This window comes from Macaca mulatta, chromosome 2 (assembly GCF_049350105.2).
Source record: "Macaca mulatta isolate MMU2019108-1 chromosome 2, T2T-MMU8v2.0, whole genome shotgun sequence".
Classification (NCBI taxonomy): domain Eukaryota; kingdom Metazoa; phylum Chordata; class Mammalia; order Primates; family Cercopithecidae; genus Macaca; species Macaca mulatta.
This window is the reverse complement of record NC_133407.1, coordinates 43684537-43708091: the sequence shown is the minus strand read 5'-3', so window position 1 is coordinate 43708091 and position 23555 is coordinate 43684537. Positions and strand designations below refer to the sequence as shown.

The window sequence follows — 23555 nt, the reverse complement described above, 5'->3', positions numbered from 1 at the left end:
GCTGTCACTGAACAAACAGCAAGCCATGTCAGGTATTTCCTTTTATTAGCTCTTACAAGATTACTGTTGGAAAGCTGAGAGGTCACGGAAACATTTGTCTACAACCTCCTTGAAGAATGTGGTGAGAAAAATATACATACATATGTGTGTGTATATATGTCTACTTTGTGATGAGTCTGAGGTTGCTTCCTGCTCTGAAGGGGCTCAGAAGTGCTTCTGGAGGGCAGATTGGATATTCTTCAGCAGGCCCCACTTAGCTCGGTTCCTCCCATGTCCATCTGGTGTTACCACCTGCAATCAGAAGCAAAGAGTCATGGCACCCAATAGACAAAAGCTCCCAGTAGCCTGGGCCCTTCTGCATGCCAGACACTACACACATCATTTCATTAACTCCTCATGACAACCACATGAGGCCAGTGCTGTTGGCACCACTTTATAGACGAAGAAGCTGAGGCTCAGAAGGACCAGGCAGCTTTCCCAAAGCCCCACAGCTACAGTGTGCTGGGATTGTGATTCCACAGGTCAGATCCTACTTCCTTTTAGGGTAGCTCATGTGACTGAGTGCTGATGACAGTGAGGGGGCTGGACCGCAGGTGAGCTTCACCATAGAGGATCCCCTGTATCCTTCCTCAGTCATTAGAACTTGGTTCTGTCACAGCTCTTATCAGTTGTTAAGTTTCAGCTAATGTGTCTGATTTTCTTACCAGAACATGAGCACCTTGATTGGGGTGTGGGGGAAATGACAGTATTTCATCTCTGTAGTCCCAGCACTAGTTATGGAAAAGAGAAGATTCTTAGAGAAGTAGATGAACAGTGAATAGAACTATAATTTGTAAATCTGCGAATTGTTTTCCTTTGATGCTAGCAGAAACATTTCATACTATCTTTAATCACAGTGAATGGTCAGTGCTACCTGAAAAAGAAAGACTGTACTGGGCACAAGGGGTAAGAAGAACCCTCCTAGAAATCTCACCAAGTTAGCTTAGATGTTGCCCTCCATGTCTTACCTTGAAGATACTGGGTTTCTTCACTAGTCTGGTCTGGCAGCATTCCCATTCCTTCCCCCCAAACATTTATGGAGTGAGGTTGAGACCCAGAGATGAGACAGTCCACTGGATCAATGGGTTCTACTGAGGTGAATGAGGACTTGAGATAGAATGGGGGTGAGGTTTGGATAGTGAAGAGGAATGTTTATACAGGGCACAAGTCTCTATGTACAAAGCTTTTAACCTTCTATATTTGTATATAAAGGGAAAGGGCAAAAACAAAGAAGCCAGACCCTTATTAGCATTATGCTGTCTACTTTTACAAAATTTTTGGTTTTAGAGAAAACAGGGCTGCATGCAAGGCAAAGGTCATATTATATACATGATATTAGATTATCCATTGCTGAATAGAAATGGAAATAATGCATAGAGATAATCCTGATAAAAGTAGTATAAATAATGTCTAAGATACACACAGAATTATCAGAGGGCATGAGGAAGATGGAATGGTGTTATGAGGGGCTAGGAATTAACTCATAAATAGGAGATTGAGGTTTTGCTTTAAAGTATAGTCAGAATCTTCAAAGATAAAGACTGTATGTGATGTGAATGGAGCAGTGAGAATTGAGGTGTGTCTATGAACAAGGGAATCAGGTAGAAAGGAGGACAGAAGAAACAGAAAAACAAAACTTGGAATATTAAAGAAATTGAAATGATAGTTGACATCTCTTCCCTGCCCCAAATGTCCCAGGCTCATATTGCTTTTCAGATGAATTCTACCAAACTCTTAAGAAAGAGTTATTCTAGAAACTAGAAGAGCAAAAGTTTCCCAGCTCTTTTTATGAAGCTTGTGATATATTGATTCCAGAACCAGATAAAAACAATATAAGCAAAAATTGAGTCTAATTCCCTTATAATTATAGATGCAATAATCCAAAATAAAATATGAGCTAACCGAAGTCAACTGTATTAAAAAGTAATACATCATGAACACACAGAATTTATTCCATGAATGGAAGTGGAATTTAGTATCAGAAAAATCAATCAATGTAATTCACTTCATGAATAATGGCCTGAAGGAGAAAAATCATGTAATTACCTCAAATAATGCAAAAAACTTAATAAGTACCTATTTCTCAGAAACTTAGAAGTAGAAGTAATTTTCCTTAACTTAATAAGGATTATATACCATACAAACTAAATAAAAATAACTCAATGGAGAAATGTTAATATCAGGAATAAGACAAGGATATCTACTAACACTGCCACAATTTTATGTATGACTCAAGGTTCTGGCCAAAGTCATAAGGAAAGAAAAAGAAATGGAGTTGCAAGAATTGTAAGTAAACAGATAAAACCATCATTCTTTATAGGAGATAGGATCATATGCCTGGAAAAAAAAGCAGAAATAGCAGATTGGCTCTCAGAATAGTAAGAGAGTTTTTGAGACTGCTGGAATCAAGATTACCCTACAAACAGAAATAGTCTTTATTCTAAACTGGTAATCTATTAGAAAATATAATAAAATAATATTCATAATATCAACAGTCTGTAAACTATTTGGTTTATTTATTTATGGTATACAACATGATGTTTTGACATATGTATACAAAGTAAAATAATTACTACAGGCAAGCAAATTAGCATGCCCATCATCTCACATAGTTACCTTTTTGTGTGTGTGTGAAAAGAGTACCTAAAATCTTAACAAATTTTCTATCAATACAATATTACTAATTGTAGTCCTCATGCTGCATGTTAGATCTCTAAACAATCTAGTTTAACCAGGAATACATGTACGTATGTAGGAAAACTTAAACACCCCAGTAAAGAACATAGACTATGGTTTGAGTAAATGTTCAAACATATTATAAAAATACCATTTGTTTCCAAATTAATTTAGAAACACAATGCCTTCTGAATAAATTCTATCTGAATGTTTTCTAAGAATTCAAGTTACTCCAAAATGTATATGAAGAAATATATTTCTATGACTACCTAAATAATTTCTAAAAAAGAAAGAAGGGTAATGTGCATACTTACCTTAGCAGTTCATATAGACATGGCAGAAAGCTGAGGTTCAAAAATAATAAAGCAAGTATGGTATTGATATAAGAGCAGGAATATAGACCCGTGGCATGTAATAGAGTGCTCAGAGACATATCCCTAAATATATCGAAACTGAATATAAAAGTGGCATTGCCATTGTATAAATATGAAGAATAGACATTGCTTGGTAGATGGTATTGGGAAAACTGGTTCACTACTTGGTGGAAAAGAACATCCCTACCTAAGACTACATAGGCAGAGTACATACATACATTTGATACATACAAAGGCAGAGTCTGAACGGATTAAATAGCTAAATTTGAAAGGTGAAACTGTAAATTTAATAAAAGAATATATAGAAGGTTATCTTTGTGATCTAATCCTAAGAAAGGACTTTTTAAATAAAACTTCCAAAGGTTAAGCCATAAGGAAAAAATAATTGATGATTTTGATTATACCAAAATTAAATATTTCTGCTATTTTATGAAGTACATTATGAACAAAGCTGATAGGCAAATGTCAGAAGAGAAGATAATAGCAATGTCTAAAACCACTACCTAGAATATATAAGGACATCCTATAAATCACTTAGAAAAAGAAAAATGCAATAGAAAATTGGGCGAAGGATATCAACAGGTCCTTTACAGAAAAGAAAATCCTGAAAACTAACAAAAATATAAAATTAAATTTAAAATAATAAGGACATATCATTTTATACCTATTGGGCTAGCAAAAAAATAGAAAGTTGGATCTTGCTAAACGTAGGTGGGGCCTAGGGTATAGTAGCTGTAATCTACTCCTTATGGAAGTGTACATGGATGTGGTCAAATTAAGTATCCACATGTCAGTGGCCTAGAAATTTCACTCATAATATGTATCTAATATGGGGTGAATTGCACCTGACCCCAAATTTATATGTTGAAGCCCTAACCCCCAGTACTTAGAGTGTGACTGTATTTGGAGATAGGGCCTTTAAAGAGGTGATTTAATTAAAATGAGGCCATTAAAGTGGACCCTAATCCAACCTAACTTTTGTCTTTATAAGAAAAGGAAATTTAAACACAGAGAGATATCACAATGCATGTGCACAGAGGAAGGACTATGTGAGAACACAGTGAGAAGGTGACCATCTGTGAACCAAGGAGAGAGGTCTCAGGAGAAACCAACCCTGCCAACATTTTGATCTTGGACTTCCGGCCTCGAGAACTGTGCAAAAACTAATTTTTGTTTAAGCCACCTAGTCTGTGGCATTTTCTTATGGAAGCCTTAGCAAACTGATCAATAACTCAGAGAACCCTTACACCCCTATCGTGTCCATAAGGTGTCATATATAAGGCTGTTCACCACAGCATTATTGGAGGTCACCTGGGTGTCCATCCTGCCTGAAATAGAGAGGTAACATGCGGTGAACAAATGCACATTCTGAAAGATCATGTATTATAAGGAATAAAAGACAAAATGCCCATAACAACATGGATGGAACATAAAAACACAACATTTAAGAAGAACAGGTAAGAGACAAAGTAAGATATGTAACACAATGCTAATTGTGTAAATTAATGACACATTGAAAACAACAATGCAAATCATGGAAGAACACATAAAACAGAATGAATGTCACAAAAGGGAATATATAAATAAGAATAGATCTTTGTATAGATCAGTGCTAATGATGGACCATAACTGAGGTGTATAATTAATTCAGACCTCTGTACATGAGGTTAAAAAGAAATCAGGTCCAGCATGATCCTAAATTATACTTGTTCCAGGATTCAAGCCTATCTGCAGGGCAAGTAAAGGAAGGACCAACAGGGTTCTACTTACATGAAAGGTCAGGAGCTCTTTGGAAAAGAATAAATTCTAAGAAGATAAAGAATGCAAACCATCTTGGTTTCCTTTTAGGGCACAGAGCCACTATGAGTGTGTGGGTGGCTGTGCGGGTAGGCTTGGGGTAGTTATTCTGAGTGTGAAATATTGGTGGTCATTCAGATTGAATGACCTCCAACCCTAATCTTTGAAGGTGTGTGGCTCACCCTGAGAGTCTGCAGCAGGAAGAGGAAAAATCAGGAAGGGAATTTCATGATGGACAGGCAGTCCTGCTGTGTGGCTGGGGTTTCAGCAGGAGCACAGGCTGAGTAGGAAGACAGCAGCACTGCAGAGACTCAGGGCAGCTGGCAGGACTACTTCCTGAGCTACATCAGACACCAAGGACATCCAATTTACGCACTGTGGTAGACAGAATAATGGACCCCAGAGATGTCCATGTCCCAATCCCAGAATCTTTGAATATGTTATGTTACACACAGAGCAAAGAGGAATTAAGGTTGCTAGTCAACTGGTCTTTTTTACTTTTTTACTTGGAGTCTCACTCTGTCACCCAGGCTGGAGTGCAGTGGCATGATCTTCGCCCACTGCAACCTCTGCCTCCCAGACTTAAGTGAGTCTCGTGCCTCAACCTCCCGAGTAGCTGGGATGACAGGCACACACCACCACACCCGGCTGACTTTTTTTTTTATTTTTAGTAGAGACAGGATTTTGCCATGTTGCCCAGTCCGGTCTCAAACTCCTGGCTTCAAGAGATTCTCCTCCCTCGGCCTCCCAAAGTGCTAGGATTACAAGTGTGAGCCACTGCACCTGGCCCAGCTGGTCTTCAGGTAGGGAGACTAGCCTGAATTATCAGGTGGGCTCAATGCAATCACGAGGGACCTTCAAGGTAGAAGATGGAGGTGGAAGAGAACCAGAGAGATGCTAGTGTGAGGACTCAGCCCAATATTGCTGGCTTTGAAGATTCAGGAAGGGGCATGAAAGGAATGCGGGTGGCTTCTAGAAACTGGAAAAAAGCAAGGAAATGTATTCTCCCTCAGGTCCTCCAGAAGGAACACAATACGGCGGACACAGATTTTACCCAGTGAAACGCATTTGGACTTCTTCAGAATTGTAAGGAAATAAATAATTTGTATTATTTAAACTACTAATTTGTTACAACAACAATAGGAAACTAAAACACAGATGGGCAGTTAGATTTGTTGTGGGAAGCTTTCATGGAAGTCAGCTGAGATATAAAGTCAGAGGAGGACAGTGAGTCAAACTAAGGAGACTGTTTTCAGAAATGGGAATGATGGTCAACAGATATATTGAGGACCAGAGGAAGAGCAGGAGAAGAAACTGAGGTCAACACGTACATGACTTACCTAAAAACACATTTCTCTACCCTTCAAAAATACTAGTTAGGCTCTTTGACGTTAGAAGCTTTCAGTTAGGGACAATGGGCACAGAAGGGTGTGTAAGACCAACACCTATCCTCATGGACTTGCAGCTAGTGGAGTTGGGACTTGAATCCAGGCACACAAGACCAAATACAATGCTCTTTTCAATGCATAATGTTGACTTTCAAAAAATAAAAGTTCAGCCCTCCTTGCTGTTGGCTTTGACATCATTCTCCCAGAGTAAAGTACTATGTCCCCAGGGCTGAGCCTACCCTGTTCCAGACTTAGTTCCATCTGATTGTGGTATGGGGGAAGAAAGGGCTGTGGGCTTGGATGCGGACCAAGGTGTCCACTCACCTCATCCTTCCATGAGGCCTGACACTTTGCTTCCTTCCATGAGGCCACTTTGCTTCTTACAGCCTCATTTTTCTTATCTGTAAAATGGAAGCAATCACTCCCTCCTTTCCCAGTGGCTGGGATGATTAGTGATAGTGAATATACCCCATCTGACATAAAGATGACTTTCAAAAGGGAGCTTTCAAAATGATTAAAGTTAGTTTTCTTGCTGCATGTATTATACACCAAATACATCTCTTAAAAACCAAGTCCTAGATTATGCAAATAAAACATAAAAGGTGTTATTTCACTTTTTAAAACAAAAATACATGTGATAGGAATATTATATTTTGAATAAGAAATGATTCTGCTGCCTCATTGCAACATTTTAAGTGAAACCTTTCAGGAATACCTGCATAGAACTGATGCCAAGGAAAAAATTTTGATTTTATAGGAAAGAAATGAAGTCATTACTTTTATGAAACTTTATAAATGTCATTCAAACACACATCTTATTTTCATTTGGTATTGAAGGCTTTACTTATGCAAATCATGACAAATGTTAAGGAAACCAGTCTTTCCTCTGGAATGCTAATATAATCACAAAGAAGGGAGGAAGAATTGCTTCTGAAGGAAAAATCTATATTGCAGCTCCTCAAGTCAGATAAAAATGAAGCTTTCAGAAAACCTCATTAATTAGGGCTCTGCTCATTTAGATATTGTGTAAAAAAGAAAGGGACTGGAATGCATTTCCTTCTGTTACAGGGAGGGCAAATTAATCACATAAACACAGTTTCAAGGGGAATGCTATTTCTTGACTGATTGTATAAAACACTTAACAGCTTTCAGGCATCTTATGGTACTTTGTAATTATTAATTTTATTTATCAATTTATTTCTTCGCTCTTTAATTTAGACATTCTTTATATGTTCATTTATTTGGTCACATTTTCACTCATATACTCATTCAATAACCATTAAGAACCTGCTATATGCAAAGTGCTGTGGTAAGCACTGTGGGAGAAAGAACCATGAATTAGATGTGAATTTTGTTCTCAAGGAGTCCATAGTTTCGGAGGGCGACAAAAACCTCTACCTAAGAAAAGCCAAGAGGGACTGAGGTGGTGACTGATGACATACTTTGGTATCTCCACCTGTTCCTTCCCTGGCATCTGAAAATTATATATATATGTATTTAGCAACAGCACTGAGTGCCCTTCATGGGCAAGACAATTTTGAGGAATTCCTAAAAACTGAGAAGGCAGATGGGATTAGAAGGAAGGAAAAATCCATAGTCAAGAAGACATGCGGATGTGGGGCAGCCATGGGCATTCCCATTCCATGCTCTGAAGAGAAGGGTATCAAGAATGAGAAGGACTTTGGGGCAACTGAGCAGCAGTGTAATTGGCTGGAGGCTGGCAGGAGGAGTGACTAGCAGACTTCCCCATCCCACGCCCTTCCTGTGCCAGGTTTGACCTCTCTCTCTCTCTCTCTCTCTCTCTCTCTCTCTCTCTCTCTCTCTCTGTGTGTGTGTGTGTGTGTGTCCATGGGTGCTGGACTCTGAGGCAGAGCATGCCCCCCCGGGGGCTGGCAACCAGGATGAGTAGTCCCACCCTAGGAGATTTGATATTGGTATACTGACCACCCTTACTCCTGCTTTGCCTTTATTACTAGAGGTAGCAACCAGTTGGATTCTTTTCCTTGAACATTTGACTAAGGAAACAAAGACAGTATGGTTGGTCAGATGCTGTTGGGCATTGGAGCTTTAAGGTCACACAGAGGTTGGGCCATGACAATTCAAAACCATATACAAGCTGAATTTTAGGGAGCAGAAACTAAGGGCTAGCCAAAAATGGTGCAGATCCAGAGAGAAGCAAAGAGAATGAGAGAGTGAGAGAGAGAAGGAAGCAGGGAGAGACGAAGAGAAGAGAGAGAGAGAGAGGGAGAGAAACTGACAACTCTCTAGTTCCCTTGGGTATCAGATCAGATGCATATCCTAGGAGTGGTCTCTATCTTTGTCATAAATTTATCTTTTCAAAAGCTGAAATGAATGGATTTTTTTTTTTTGCTTCTAAAGAATTCTTGATTAAGACATAATCGACCCTGATTCCAAAGAACATCCTTATGGTTATATGGTAAGAGAGCAGCTCTGGGCAGTCTTGGTATTTTTATTCTCTTTCTCCTTTTAATATCAGTAAAATTATATTCATGAATGTGTATTCCCTGGAGATATAAAGAAGAATCAGTCTTGGATCACAAAGAAGATAGGAATAATTTTGTCTTTTCTTTTTTGGAACCCACACTGACCTGCTTAGTGGCAGTTTCTCAACTTTCAGATGAACAATTGTTTTTAGTATAAATAGGTCCTAAATATTGCACTGGACATATTTTATAAAAATTATTGTGTGCCAGAAATTCAAATTTAATTGGGCATCCTATATTTTTATTTGTTAAATCTGGCACCCCATCCTTGCCTGAGAATAGCACCTCATTTTTATCTTTCTCATACCACAATCATTTCATATCCTTCTCACACAACACTTATTTTTTTATGGACCCTGAGCACCTTGAAGGCAGGGATTATGTTTATTTTCCTCTGAATCTCTACATCTCTACACAATGCCTAGAACAAATGTTTTTGAATCAAATAGAACAATTCTCAGGCTTCATCTGCGAAGTCTGGTTGAGGCCAGCAGCCCTCTCTTTGGCCTCAAGTTAACAAATGTTCTGTGCTTAGAGGAAGAGTCCCATGGTGAGTTCTATAATCTCATGATCATCTTAACAGGGTCTCATCCAGAACCTATCATAGAAAAAAAAAATCGGAGAAATAATGTACACAGTACCTTGCAGATATCACTCCATTGCCCAGGACCATTATCATTGATGGCTCTAACTTTAAACACGTATTCTGTGTTGGGGGTCAGGTTGTGCAGCTCCAGATTCTGCTGCATTATGTCCCGAATTTGTCCGCAGAGCTCCATTTGTACGTTGTTAGGAGGGGAAGTAATGACTTCATAGAATTCCATCTCAAAAGAGTCCACGTCTTCTGTTGGACATGTCCAGTAAACCTATGGAAGAAATGAACATACTGGTGTGGTACTGGTATACATCATTCAGTTTTCTTTCCATTAAAGATTTGTGATGTTGACTATCTGTGGGGTGAGTTTAAGCTGACCCTATCCCCTGTAGCTGCCGAAGACTTTTAATTAGACTATGCATAAGTCTTGAAAGGCTGTGTGATGAGGCCTGGCATGATGCTTGTGATGAGTTTCACAAACAGAAGGTTTGTGACTGTTACTGTCAGCCAACGTGGAGGTGACAATTGTCCTCCTGCTTGAAAAATACTGAAAAATAGAGGGGAAGAAAATAAACATCACTCGTAATCTCACAATTCAGTTAATTCATTATTATTTCTTTGCAATTTCAGAACACACACACACACAAACATATATGTATATAACTTGGATTATGTTGCTTTGATTTCTATTTTCTTTTACTTATGTTGTATGTTTTCCTAAATCATTAAAAATTCAGTAAACTACCATCTTTAAAATTTCTCCCGAAATAATTTAATCCTTCTATGGTTGAACATTTAGGTTGTTTCTAATTTTATACTCTAATAAATAAATGCTGTAATAAATACTGTTGGGCATAAATATTTGTCTGAATTTTTAAGAATTTTCTTGGAAGAGATTCCTAGAACTAAAATTGAGTTTAAAAAATCTCTAGGATATTAACTGTACATATTGAAAAGTTACAACATTAAGTTTTAGAATATTTTCCATGCTAAAATCCTAAAGATTTGAGAGTGATGTTAACATAGACTTAATCTTCTGCATTGCTAAGCACTATGATTCCTGTATGAAGTCCATTCCATTATCCTAAAATATGAATCAATGATATTTTAAAATCAAATATCACTATCTGGAAATAGGTTTAGGTGTCCTCTTTTGACAGCAAATGACTTGACTGAGTTGTTTTGCATAGGTCCCTTTTTTGAGCTCATCAGGGGTGACTAATAGGTGGCATGGGGTGACTGTTTTCCATGCCCAGGTATAGAGCAGATACTACCAATTCTCTGGCTCCATAGCAAGAGCCTGCCAACTTCTTAAGAGGTCTGAGTTGGTCAGGAGATGAGACCCAGTGCTATCCCTGAGGTAATAAGCATACACTATAGGCCTTGCTGATCTAGTATCATTTGGAAATGTAGTTCAGCTGCTCAGTTATGGGCATTGCTTATGTGAAGGGCAGAAACACTTCATTATGTCAATAGCCCATGGAATGTTCTATCTTGCAAAGTATGGGTTGTTCTTTGTGTCAGTTATAGACAACAAAACATAGATTATGATGTGTCAGGAGAATGGAAAAGTAGAGCTTGGTCTGTGTCTGGCCTTCATTTTTTAGATCCTTAATAATAAAGTGTGGGCTGTAGACAGCAGCATTGGCAGCACCTGGAAGTTTGTGATAACCTGAATCTCAGGCCCCATTGAAACCTATTAAAATAGAATCTGCATTTTAACAAGATCCCCAGGTGCACATCGATGTTTGAGAACTGCTAGTTTAGAACTCAAGGATCTAAAAGTCTTTGGGAGTGTTCTCAGATTATGAGAGACAAAAGATGAACTCTGCCACGTGGGAGCAGGACATGGGCTGACTCTAGAAAAAAATCCAAGAGGAGGAAAGAGGAACTCAAATAGAATATTTCATTGCACGTTAATTTTTTTCCTCCATAAACCTTAATAAAGTGTTCTACAAACAATTCAATGTGGGTTCAACTAGATTTGAAAGGTATGTTAAAGAAAAGGTCATTTGTTCATGTTGTTCATGTTAGGTCAAGAGGGTCAAAGGGAAGTCATGTTCCTTGAAGCCAGGCAATGGCACTTATAGAGATCTGTGAGAGACCTCACTCTTCACTCTCTGCCTTCAAGGCGGGTTGAATCTCAGAAGAGTTGAAATTTCATTGGGGATGATCCTCCCAATTTTTCCAAATCATAGAGAGTCTGGATATTTGCTTTAGGAAAGGTAGCAATTTAGAGGAAACAGCTGGTAGGTAATGGAGCCTGCATTTGTAACTCCAATTTCTGTGCTGTCTCTATTACAGGCTTTCCTTTGGGAAACATTACACTGCCAAGTAGTGTCTTCAAATTACTTTGGTTCCCAAATAGGGTTCTCTTTCAGTTGAGAAGTTGCCTTTGCAGTGGAGGTAGGGCTTTCAGATATATTTACGACTGTAAGTTAAATATATTGACCGTTTGGTTTAAGCTAATCTTGGGTTACTTAAGATTCCCGGAACTTATCCCTTTTGAATGGGATGACCACAAAGAGTCTAGAGGAGCAGATTTGAGTGACCAGATCCTAGAGGTCAAAGAGACAAGTGCAACTTTTCCTGACTACTGACTTCTACTCTGTACCCCAAACCCTCCCACCTTCCCCACTGGGCCCAGAACTTTTCTTACCTTGGCAGCTCTTGGGTACACCAGAGTCTGGTAGATAACAATTGGGCCCGGGGTCTTCACAGAGCCATCGTTGAATGAGTACCAGTTGTGGAAGCTGCTGCTGTTCTGTACAGACTGGCTGTCTGCTCCAGCACACCAGTAGGTGTAGAGACCATCTGTGGGTTTGGCGGGGGTGGCTGACTGGGCTCTCCCACAGGCCTCCAGACCCACCTTGGCCTTCTCCTCAGTGTTGCTGAAGGATAAGATGGAGGAGCTTCGCTGGTATATCTGCTGGTTGCCGAGGCTGTGGGTGCTGAAAGTGACCTTCCTGGCAATCATTGTTTCTGAGTGCACAGGGTAGGGGGAGGGCAGTGAGTCCCCTGAGGAGCATACCTTCTTGGGCCCTGTGGGGAAGAGCTCATGGATGGCACTGGAAAGCTCAACAAAGTCCAAGGGCATGCAGTTTATTGAGTGTAGCCGGAGCTGTGGGTCAGGCCTGTAGGTGGTCTGGATGCCATCCTCAATCTGGTCCACCAGGATCTTGGCCGACTGCAGGAATGCCACCTGGCCAGTCTCCTTCAGGGCTTCCTTGGAGTAGGCGATCAGACCATCCATCTCGTTCACTTTCATGGTTGTAACATACACATATTTTTCAATTTCCTTCTGCCTGGACACTTCTAGATTCTCTATCTGCTCCATGATGATCTTCTCTTTCTCCTGAAGAATGCTGCGCAACTTGAGAAAGCCATTTCTGATCTCTTTTCGCTTTGCCTCCTTGTCAGCTTTAAAGCTGTTTTTTAAGATGTTGAATTCCATTAGGTCATTATCAATTTCATATCGGACTGCAAAAATGCCAAGTTAGTTACTTTTAAAATTTTCGTCTCCCCAGGTGTCAAAGCCAGTAGCAAGCTAGAACAAATTACCCTAGGCTCCAAGGAGGTGAATGAAGAGGGAGGGAAGGCACTTGTAGTTGGGCTGAAACAGGCTAGAATAGGTTTATGAAATGAATTTGGCCTCCTTAGTACACCTTCCCCTTCTTCTCCCTCTGATCCTTCCCTGGGATATTTCTATCTTGTAACAGTAATCCCTATGGCCTTGGGTCTGAGACTGGAAGTTCAAGCCCACCCTTGATATTGGTTTTTACCAGATTTCAATTGTCTGCAAGTTGGACTTGAGAAGAGGTGAAGTCACAAAGTGACTGGTGCCTGCTTTTCCCTGTCAGAAACCTAAGCTTTTGCAATGGTGAGAGGAAGAACTAAGTTTCTGCTGACTACTTCTAAAGGTTGTCTTGCATCATTCGCTAAGCCTCCAGCCCTATACAACAGTGGGAAATTAGCAAAGCTTCCCTTCATTGAGGTGGCTCTCTTACATGCCCTTTCCCCCCTTTGTTTGTCTTGTGGTTCAGCTATGTCACTTCTCTTTGCCTTTCCCCCACTGCTTTCAAAAAAGAGTCTGCTGTCACACTTCAAGGAAAACCAGTTTATCTTGTGCCCCTCATATGGTATTTGGATTTTAAGTTCACTCAGTCATTCAACAAACATTTACTGGAGTCCTGTTACATGCCATGTATCTTTTAGGCACTAAGGATATGGATGTGATTATGAGAGGGCATCTGTGCTCAAGTTATGAATAAATCCAAAGATACTATAATTGAAGGATGCTATAGCAGGGTGAGCATGTGGCACATCTCTATCTGTGAAATGGGCTTTATGTGAAAGGTGAAATGAATACCTTTGTTAGCTTTAGAGGATTTGAGGCATTAAGGAGCAATTTGAAGAATATCAACCTTCTGTGGCCGTTAGAAGAATGTCAATCTTCTACAGATAAGATTCTTCTCATGAAGGTAAACTCTTCAGTGAATTGATGGGCAATAATCCTCACCAAATTTTACTCAGAAGTAGGGATGACTAGCTATTTTTGGACTTGGGTCATAACACTATCCTGGTTCATAGGAAGCTGGACTTCTGTGAGTGGTGGTCATTATAACTACGGTGTGCACTTGAGTATGGGAAACCCTAGAGTTCTGTCAGATCATGCGAACAGGGACCACATTACCACTATGACTATGGTGTGTAGAGGTGAGCAAATGTATTTGTTGAGTAAAAGCCATTCTTTCCTGTCTTCTAACATCTCATTGGTGAATGCCAGCAGTGTCACTCTCTGGCTAACTCCCTGAAGCCCCACTGTTTTCTTGCCATCTCCTTTCTCACAGTGGCTCAGAAAAGATGAGGTGATGCAGGTGAGACTGAAAGGGAAACTACTAGTGTGCGATTTCAGTGCTGAGAAGTGCTTCTTGCCCTCCCCAATGCACTGTGACTATGGCAGCCAGAATTCTACTTTGTGCATTATTTTCTTTGACTATTCAATAGTTACCTACTGTTAAAGATACTTGGATAGGAAATTTCTTCCTGTATGAGGGATTAATTAGGCTTATGTAGGGCAAAGTCCTGAGAAGCAGGATAAAAATTTCTTAGATGAGGGGAAAAAGGCATCTCCAGGAGGAGAAAAAAGACAGAGGAAGCCAGAAATGTCCCATCCCAAACTTCTACAAATATGAAAGCTCTGCAAGAGCTGATTTTAAACGAAGTCAAATCAAACTCTCTTTTTAGGTAATACACTTAAAACTAGTTGTTATTTATTTAACACTTTTTATGGACCAGATCCATATGTTATTATATATCACATATATCTTCTTACAAGGAAGATATTGTTTCCACTTATAGATGAAAAAGCTTGAGGCCCAGGGAAGTGAAGTGACTGCACAGTGTTACACATCAGGTAAATGGGAGAAACTTGGCTCTGTCCCTAATTCTATTTGTCTAGCTCCAAACTAGGTTCTTAATTGCTTCAGCTGTGGCTCTCAGCCCTCTGTGAGTACCAGATTAACCTGAGAGAGTGTTAAAAAAAAACCTCTTCCCTTGGACTCATCTACTAAGATTCTGAATCAACGGGCCTGTATTGGGGCTCAGGAAGCCAGGCGAGGCAGTGTGCAGTGAGGTTTAGAATCTAACCCAGAGAATCTCCTGGGATCATGTTAAAGATGCAGATTCTGGTGCACTAGGCCTGGGGTGGGTCCTGAGATTCTGCATTGCTAACAAGCTCTCAGGTGATGCCAGTGCTACTGGTCCTCGAACCACACTTTGAGTGGCAGGGACCTAAACTTTTGAGCTCCCGTTATTCCAGTGGTTCTCAACCTTGCCTGAACCATAGAATCACATGAGGAGTTTTTTAAAAGTCCGTCTTGCTGAGCCTGCACCTCTGTGTGGATGGGACAGGGGCATCAGTTTTTAGTAAAGCTTCTAAAATGGATCTTCTCTCTAGGTCCCCAAGTTTCTCAGTGTGTATTCCCCAGATCACTTGCTTTTGAATAACCCGGAGATCTGTTTAGAATGCCAATTTATGGTACCTCCCAGAAAAGTGAATCAAGTGCTCACGAACAAGTTTGAACCCTGGTTAAAAAAATGTTGTGTGTCTGTTTCTTTCTTCGTCAAGGATGAAAGGTTAAATTATTTACTTATAGCTAATATCTAATTTACCTATTATCCCTTTTTCCCTTTCCAACTGCTGGATTCCTTGGAATTTGGACAGGCATTTTCCCCCCACCTAGAATTGAGCTTTGTTGTCTGACTTTTAGGTGCCCTGGACTCAGAAAACTATCTTAAGTTTCACATGTATTAAGGACAAGGTTCCCTACAGAGGGATGGAAGGCATAGTAGGCTGTAGAGAGCAGCACCCTTGCCATGCTTGGCCAAAGAATTCAGACAAGCCCTGGCCTAGGGAAGCAGTGAGTCCCACCTTCAGAAAACCCTTTTGGAACCAACAGTTCTACCATTTTCTTGATAACATGTGGCTCCTGCAGGGTTCCTTTAATATGAAGTATTCCCTGGTGGTGGTTCCAGAATTAAATAAATGTCAATTGACAAGCAATGTTTCCAGGTATGTGGCAACTGAGAAAACTCGAGGTATTCCTGAAGCTGCTGAGAAGTCAGGGGTGATGTGGTCATTAGCAAAGTCTGTTTTGGATCCACCTTTATATCCAGTGGGACCTTTCTGTGCAGCTCAAGGAAAAGCTGCCTCCCTCCCAATGTATAGGCCTATCTGAATGTTGGAGACTAACAGATCTGACAATGGGAAAGGCCTGGGTTGATCTGGTGCACTTTGGTAACTGACTGCAGGCCACTCCTTAATGAAACAGACCATGGATGGTGGTGGTGGTTCCCCCTTCCTCCCCTTCAATCTCTTCATCTTCAGATTCTGGTCACTGCTTAGCACAGAGTAGATTGTCAAATAAATGTTGTGGAATTAATGGTGGACACTGGAGTCAAATAGACTGCATCTGCCACTTATTAGCTGCCTGTCCTAATTATTTTTTTGAACCACAGTTGGCTTATCCATGGAGGACATTTTAATGCCTGTACTGTAGCACTATTGAGATTAGACAAAATGTGCTCCACAGGCCTGAGTAAAGTTGGCCTTTATACAAGGAACTATTCCTGAGGGTAAAGGGCACTAAAGGAATCTTTTGGATTCTAATGTCTGACCAGGTAGAGACATACCCAGAAATTATGCGGCTCTTTGTTGAATCCTGTGAAATATGATTATACTTGGTTTTGTCACTGAAACAAGAAATTATGGGCTCTTTGCTGAATCCTGTGAAATATTATTATGCTTGGTTCCATCACTGAAACCATCACTGAAATATTATTTCACTTAAAGCAATATTATATGTAACAATATAAAACAACCAAATCACCACGAACAAGAATGCAGAGGAAAAACAAGCTGTTGACTAGAATACCGTTGGCTAGTTATGAATTGTCCCTGTTGTTATATGTTTGCTGCCAGTTTATTTACTTTGGCATCTGCAAGTTTTGGAAAAAATTCATGGAGGGAAATTTAACATTGAGATAATTCTCAGCACTGACTTAATTCTTTCCCCCTGCACATTTAGGAAAACCAAAGCGATCCAACAGTGACAGAACACCTTAGAACATCACAGAACGTCAGTATACTATAGGATCAAAGTCTTCATTTTCCAAAAGAGAAAATGAGACCTGAGGACATGCAGATTATAATCAAGATTATAGAATCTTTATGCACTTGTCATATGACTTTTTGCATTCTTTACATAGAGTAACTCACTTAATCCTCATGGCAATCCAGTGAGGGGGTCACTACTATTCCCCTATTTCATAGGTGAGAAAAGCAAGGCACGGAGAAGTTAAGTGACTGGTAGTGGTTACCAGGAGCGGACACCAGGATAGTGACTTGCAGGATAGCACAGTGTTTCCTGGTGCCTTGATTGCTCCACTAGGTGGAATCTGTTAAGGCACTCACTTAGCACATTGCCCCACGCCATCTTCCCCATGTGTTCCTGAACTAGAAGTTAGGCTGAAGGAGTGGAGAAGGGGAGGACCTGCTTTGAACTTGGCGATGGCGCTGAAGAGTGAGGCGGCCCTCTCGGAGCAGGCGTCGATGAGGCTGATGGTGTCGTGGCCATTGTGGAAAGAGAACTTGCAGAAGGTGCAGAGCAATTCGTTGTCATTGCGGCAGTACTCGATGATGCGGCTGGATGGATGGTGGATGCAGATCTTCTCGTCCTGTTCCTCGGCGCTGGTGTCCACAAAGATGTGGTCTTGCATGGCCACATCCGAGTGGAAGGCCTTGAGGCAGTCGTTGCACAGGTTGAGGCGGCAGGTGATGCAGCGCTTGTACGCTATGCGCCTATTGCGGCAGACCTGGCAGAGGATGGGCCCGGAGGAACGGTCAAAGCGCCACTTGAGGTAGCCGTGCTGCTGCATGTAGCGCTTGGTGAGGCGCCCGCGCAGGTAGTTCTCCGGCAGCTGCATCTTGTGGCTGTAGGGCATGCAGTGCGAGCGGTCGCACACTGGGCAGATGAGGATGAAGAAATTCTCGGTGACCTCGGCGTGCTTCTGCAGCTGCCGCAGGCACTTCTCACACAGGCTGTGGTTGCAGGGCAGCATGAATGAGTGCAGGCGCAGCCGGCTGCACATGGGGCAATTGAGGTGGTTCACCAGGTGGCTTTTGGCTGGTACTGATTTCACTTCATCCAGCTGGGTATCGCTGCTCCCAATGCGCAGGGCAGTCTTGGAGCTGAAAGGAGAAGCAAAGGCAGGGTTTCAGGAGGCAGGCTCAAGAGCTTGCTCTGCCTCTCTACCTCTGAAAGAACTCTTGGTTTCTGAGGGGCAGTCTAGGGTGGTGGTGAGGAGCCTCAGCTGAGTGCCAAGGTGCCTGCGTTCTCAACCTGTCTCCACCATTTTTCAGCGGGGTGACCTCAGGTAAGCCAGTTAACCTCTCGGCCTATTTCCTTGTTATAAAATTAGTACCCATGTCAGAGTTTCTTGAGAAGATTAAAATTGAGTTTAATGCTCGTACGGACTAAGAGCAGTCCATGGTACACAGTCAGTGTGCTGCAACTGCTTGCTGTTATTAAGCAAGGGAAAAGCCGCAGAGACTGGTCAGGCGTTGTCAGCTAGGCCTTGGTGTTCCGTTGGACATCGGTAATATCAAAGAACACAGTATCAGACAAGGCTACTCTGTGACTTTGGATCAAAGCAGAAACAAGGCCACTTTATAATGTTTGGACTCAGACAAGAACGTTGTCTAAATCACGAAAATGACCCAACATCCCCCTATCCTGGTTGATTTTTTTAAACCAAAAAACTGTTTTGTTTTGTTTTTTTCTTTTTTCTTTTTTTTCCAGCAGCTTTTGGGTCATTCTGTTCTTCCCACCTTCTAGATAAGATTTATTAAAATATTCAATAGATTTACTCCCGTGTCCTCACCTAACATGAGCTCAAATCCTGTAATAACTTTTCAAGGTACTTTACACTTTCCCATGCTTTATATTCTCACTTGTTGCAATGAGTCAATAAATACAATCTTGTCCAACTACAGGTGTGTTCTTAGGGCTTTTTTTTTTCCCCTGGAGGACATTGACATTATTTATTGTACATAGATGGAACACAGAGCAAGTCTGTACCTGAGCCAAGCCTAGAACCTGTGTGGTCTGCCAACCAGACCAATAGGTAATGGTAATGGATCTGGGCTTTAGAGGCAGAGCGTGTGTGATAAAAATGCACCACTTTACAGTTGTACCTTCTGAGATGTTTTTTTAAACCTCTCTCATGTTCAGTTTTCTTAACTATAAATCAAACCTCACCATACTACTTGCTTTGTGAGGTTTTTATAAAGTCTAAATGAGATAATCCATGTAAGTGCTTAACTGCTGGTACATAGTAAGCATTCAGTAAATGTGGCCACTGTAATTACATCCCTTTGCTACTAGCCAGCTAATGTCTGCAGTAGAGAGAAATCACAGTAAAGGAAAATAGTGGCCAAGTCTGTGAAAAGTATGTGCTTCTACTGTTTCATTTGTGTGTGTTAAAGCTCTCCATTTGTCTAATGCCTGAGGCTGATTTCATACATTTAATCGTAAGAACTATGGAGTAAAAGCATACTTGTAAAATTCAAGTGCCTGTTCTAAGAACTTACAATCAGCAAATGCAGTGTATAAAAATAAATGAATTAGCTGTGGGAATGGAGGTGTAAATAGGCACACAATTTGCCGCTATTGCTCTCTCCTCTGTTTGCATAATAGTATTTGGATACTAATCTTGACATTGTGGCTGTGTTTCTTTCTACTTTTGTCTTCTTGCATTCCTTATGTGTCCCTGTCTTCCCCACTCCCTATGTCTGAGTCCAGACAGTCACAGGTGCTTCCCAAGTATATTGGAATGGAGTGGCCCTGTGGTGACAGAGAATGCTTCCTGTGTGGATTAAGGCACCTGGAAAATTTGTCCCTTAGGGATCTGGGAACTCCAGGCATGCTGGCCTCGATGTTCTCAGCTCTGTTTCCTCTCTGCTTTCCCAGATTCCTGCATGGGTCCTTAAGGGATCACCTGGAGGTACAGGTCAATTGTCCATGTAGTGCCCAGATGGACTTTAGTTTGCTAAAAAAGTAAGGACTGGAGGTATAATATAAAGAGAGACTGTTATGAGGCCTTCACAGCAGGTATCTCTAGTAGGAAGCTCATGAGCTAGCATTTTCACAAAAAAGAAAGAAGAAGGGGGGAGGGAGGTGTTGGAGGACGAGAAAGAGGTCTCAGGGCTAAGAGACAGGTATTAATGGCCTAGGTAGCTGTGTTAGAGGTGAAAAGGAAGTGGGAAAAAGACTAAGATGGAGAGGGATGCCTGAGACCAGAGTGAGGCAGGACAAGCAAGGTGCTGAACAGAAAGTGGTGATGAGAAACAGGGGAGGCAGAGGGTCAGAAGCCAGGAGAGAGGCTAGATTGAAGAAAAGCACCCACAGCTGACCTCCTAACACTTGTGGTAGCATCCCTGCCCATCCTCCAAAAGCCTTAGGCTCGGATGGGGCATTCAGTGGCCATGGTTCCATTTCAAAACAGTCATCAAGCCCAGCGCTTTTATCTTCTTGCTGAGATATCCTGTCTCTGCTCCTCTGCACAACCCCCTCTCTCCCAAAATCAGGCCTGTTCTTGCACCTGGATTCTTGCTGGATCACCTGCCAAATCTCCTGGCTTCCCTCCTAGCCCCCTGCAGGCCATTCTACACATTAGAATCACCTGAAGGCGGGGGTTGATTCTAATTAATTCAGATGCTCAGGTGGTACCCCAGACCAATAAAATCAATGTTTTGGGGGTGGGGATCAGGCATCAGTAATTTTAAAAGATCCCCAGGTGACTTCAATGCACAATAACGTTGGGGAGCTACTGAGCCTAAGGCATTTTCCTAAAGCACCAATTTTATCCCTTTCCTGTTGAAATGGGCTCAGAGGTTCAGCTGCTGCAGCACAGAAAATGAGGTAGTTAAGAGAGGAGTGTGGACACTATTGTCCATGCTTTAGGATTTCTAGACTTGCATCGAGAATCCCTGGATTTCCTATTTATGCAAACACTATGAGAGGGTCATGGGTGGAGAGTTATGTTTGTTAAGCATCTACTTAATGTTTAATTGCAAGATGGATAATATCTTTCACCTGAATTCACCAAACCTTTGCTTACAGAATTGCTTTTCCAGGCTTGAAAGCCTTCTAACTGCCTTCTATTTTTCTGCCTCTTCTAATCCTGTCATCTTATGGTGATGTCATCTTTCCCCTTCTAAGAAGTGTGCTCTTACTACTTCAGACTCCCCTCATCTGTGACGTAAAAAGACTGGTTTGGTAGAGCAGGTGAGGATAATGTAGGACCTAATATGGAGGGTTAGTACTCCAAATGCGTAATTGAGACCCTGAGTACTATGACTTCTGGATGGGAAAAACAAGGTAGTAGGAGTTCATGGATGTATGGGGTATTTATATGATCCTCAGGGTCAAAAGTACCCTGTAGAAATTCTTTTCCATTAAATGTTGCAGGTATTAAGAGTTCATAGGAAGAGAAAGAGCAGTTTATATTTTTATATCACATACAGATTACAAAGCATGTACATTAATCCTTATATCTACAATATCATGGGAAGGGGGTATTGTCTCCATTTTGCAATATAGCATTTTAAAGTTAAGATCCCAAATTTTAGGTTCCAATCCTGACTGCATCTTTCCAGCTGTGTGATCCTGGGACAACTTTACTTCTCAAAGGCTCAGTTTCCTCATGGAAACAGTGGACTTAGGGTGAGGGGTTAGCTGGGGTCATGCATGAAGTTCCTGGCAAGTTGCTTAAGCACTATTAGCTATTACTATTTTGTACAGATGAGAGAGTTGGGGTTCAGAGGAGTGAAGTGCTCATTTTCATAGTTAATGGTGCTTAGATTTGGAACTCATGGTCTACATATATAGTGACCATTTAGGATACAGTTAATTGCTACAAAATTCTTAGCTCCTTCTTTTAGATAAAGAAATGAACTCAGAGGCGCACTGGCCTGCCCTGTGGACTTCACAGCTGGCAAGTGGTCCCTAGTTTTCATGAGCCAATGTGGCCCCACATCCAGTGTCTGACACTTACGAGATATGGACGCTCCTGAGGCGGCCCTTGCGGAAAGTGACGATGGTATTGCGGCAGCAGCGACTCTCATAGTAGTAGCACCTAACATTGCTGCTGGCTGTGCAGCAGCACTTACAGTTGGGATCATTGGCCCAAGAGCAGCAACACCAATGGCAGTTGGGGCTCTCAGAACAGGTGCAGTGGCAGAACTGGCAGTTCCGCTCATCTTTGTAAGGGCAGGGGAAGCAGGTGCAGTTCCGCTCTGAGGTGAAGATGAACTTGCAGCACAGACAGGAGCATAACTGAGGACAGCATCTCTGCCATGTACAACATGGACAGCAAACGCACATAGCAGTTTCCATGGCGCCTACATGATTACCGCTGGCCTCCTAGGGCTCTTGATGCCTCCTCTACCAGAATACTGCTATCAGTTCTCCAGTGGAGGAGTCCTTCCTCCCCTGCGTGAGGCCGTCAGCTTGAGAGTTGCAAGAAGTTGGCTGTTATGAGGCCTTCACAGCTGGTGTCCCTACCAGGAAGCTCGTAGGCTGGCATTTACATATATCAGTCTGAGGGTATTTGCTTATGTCACAATCCCTGTGTCTCTACCATGCTGGGTGGGTAGGAGGATGCGGCCTTGTGGGTGGTAGCAGGTATGTTGGTGAACACTCCATGCTTCTATGGAACCAGCTGTAGAGGAGTGGTGATGCAATGAGCATCCTGGAAGTTTAGTTGTCATTTGTCACCTTTTGGATAATGGAGTAGATTTCTGAAGTTATTTCTCCTTGTTTGGTGTTCTGCCTGCGATTTGGGCAAGTGGACTTCAGATTATGTCTTCATAGACTGAAAGACTTGGGTATGGTTAATTAGAAAAGTAGATTCACATGTTTTTCCACGTTAGCGGAATTGATAGAATTCTATTTGAACGAAGGACAGTGTTTACAAATATTACCAATGCCATGTTTAAAGAGATATCACCATTCAGAGAGAGAGTTAAAGAAAAAATATATACAGGTTCACTTAGGAACTTCTTTCAGTAGTAATTGATTTTTATCAATGCATAGTCACTGCTCATTTTCATGAAGCTTTATACATAAGTCACTCTGAATATTTCTTTGCTTTTTTGTAGCTTCATGGTGTTTGGGTGAGGTTCAGGCTTTCTGTCTTTTCCCATCCTACTCCCACTCCAAAAAGAGGCTGGAACTCTACGTGAAATCTTTAACTGTTCTGCTAGTATACGCTCAGTATCCCTAGAAAAAAGACCCTATATTTTAGGGAAGAATTTCGCTTTCCCATTTATGCAACTTGCAAAGATTAAAAGAACAGAAATTTCATGGTCATGGTACATTAGAGTATGAATACTGTCTTATTTTTATAAAAAGCAGAAGTGAGAGCTGAGTTTGGCTGCAGGAATTTACTGCATAATTTATTATCTCTCCCTATGGTTATCACCTTTATAATAGGAGAGAAAATCACTGAGTGCCAACTATGCCAGCCACACATCGATACTAGATTTCTACAAGTGAAAATCCTGGATCATAGGGTATGTGCTTTATCTGTCTTTTTTTAATGCAAAACGCTCAGTTTC

General features: G+C 41.3%; 1 protein-coding gene across 1 annotated transcript; it reads right to left on the bottom strand.

Moving 5' to 3' along the window:
* Window positions 1–28: 28 nt before the first annotated feature.
* TRIM42 (tripartite motif containing 42) lies at window positions 29–22332 on the bottom strand. Its single transcript, XM_001113172.5, has 5 exons — window positions 21992–22332; window positions 17428–18125; window positions 12033–12853; window positions 9420–9644; window positions 29–291 (listed from the first exon to the last, which is right to left on the bottom strand). The coding sequence occupies exons 1-5, from the start codon at window positions 22330–22332 to the stop codon at window positions 205–207; spliced, it is 2172 nt and encodes a 723-aa protein (XP_001113172.4). The 3' UTR covers window positions 29–204.
* Between the last annotated feature and the right edge of the window lie 1223 nt (window positions 22333–23555).

What these genes read in the sequence shown, in the direction of transcription:
- TRIM42 (XM_001113172.5), bottom strand. Translation starts at nt 22,332, where the DNA reads ATGGAAACTGCTATGTGCGTTTGCTGTCCATGTTGTACATGGCAGAGA. An exon ending in CATCGCCAAGTTCAAAGCAG is followed by an intron (nt 12,854 to 17,427) that starts GTCCTCCCCTTC and finishes GCATTTTTGCAG; the next exon opens with TCCGATATGAAATTGATAAT. An exon ending in AATGGAGTGATATCTGCAAG is followed by an intron (nt 292 to 9,419) that starts GTACTGTGTACA and finishes TTCTGATTGCAG; the next exon opens with GTGGTAACACCAGATGGACA.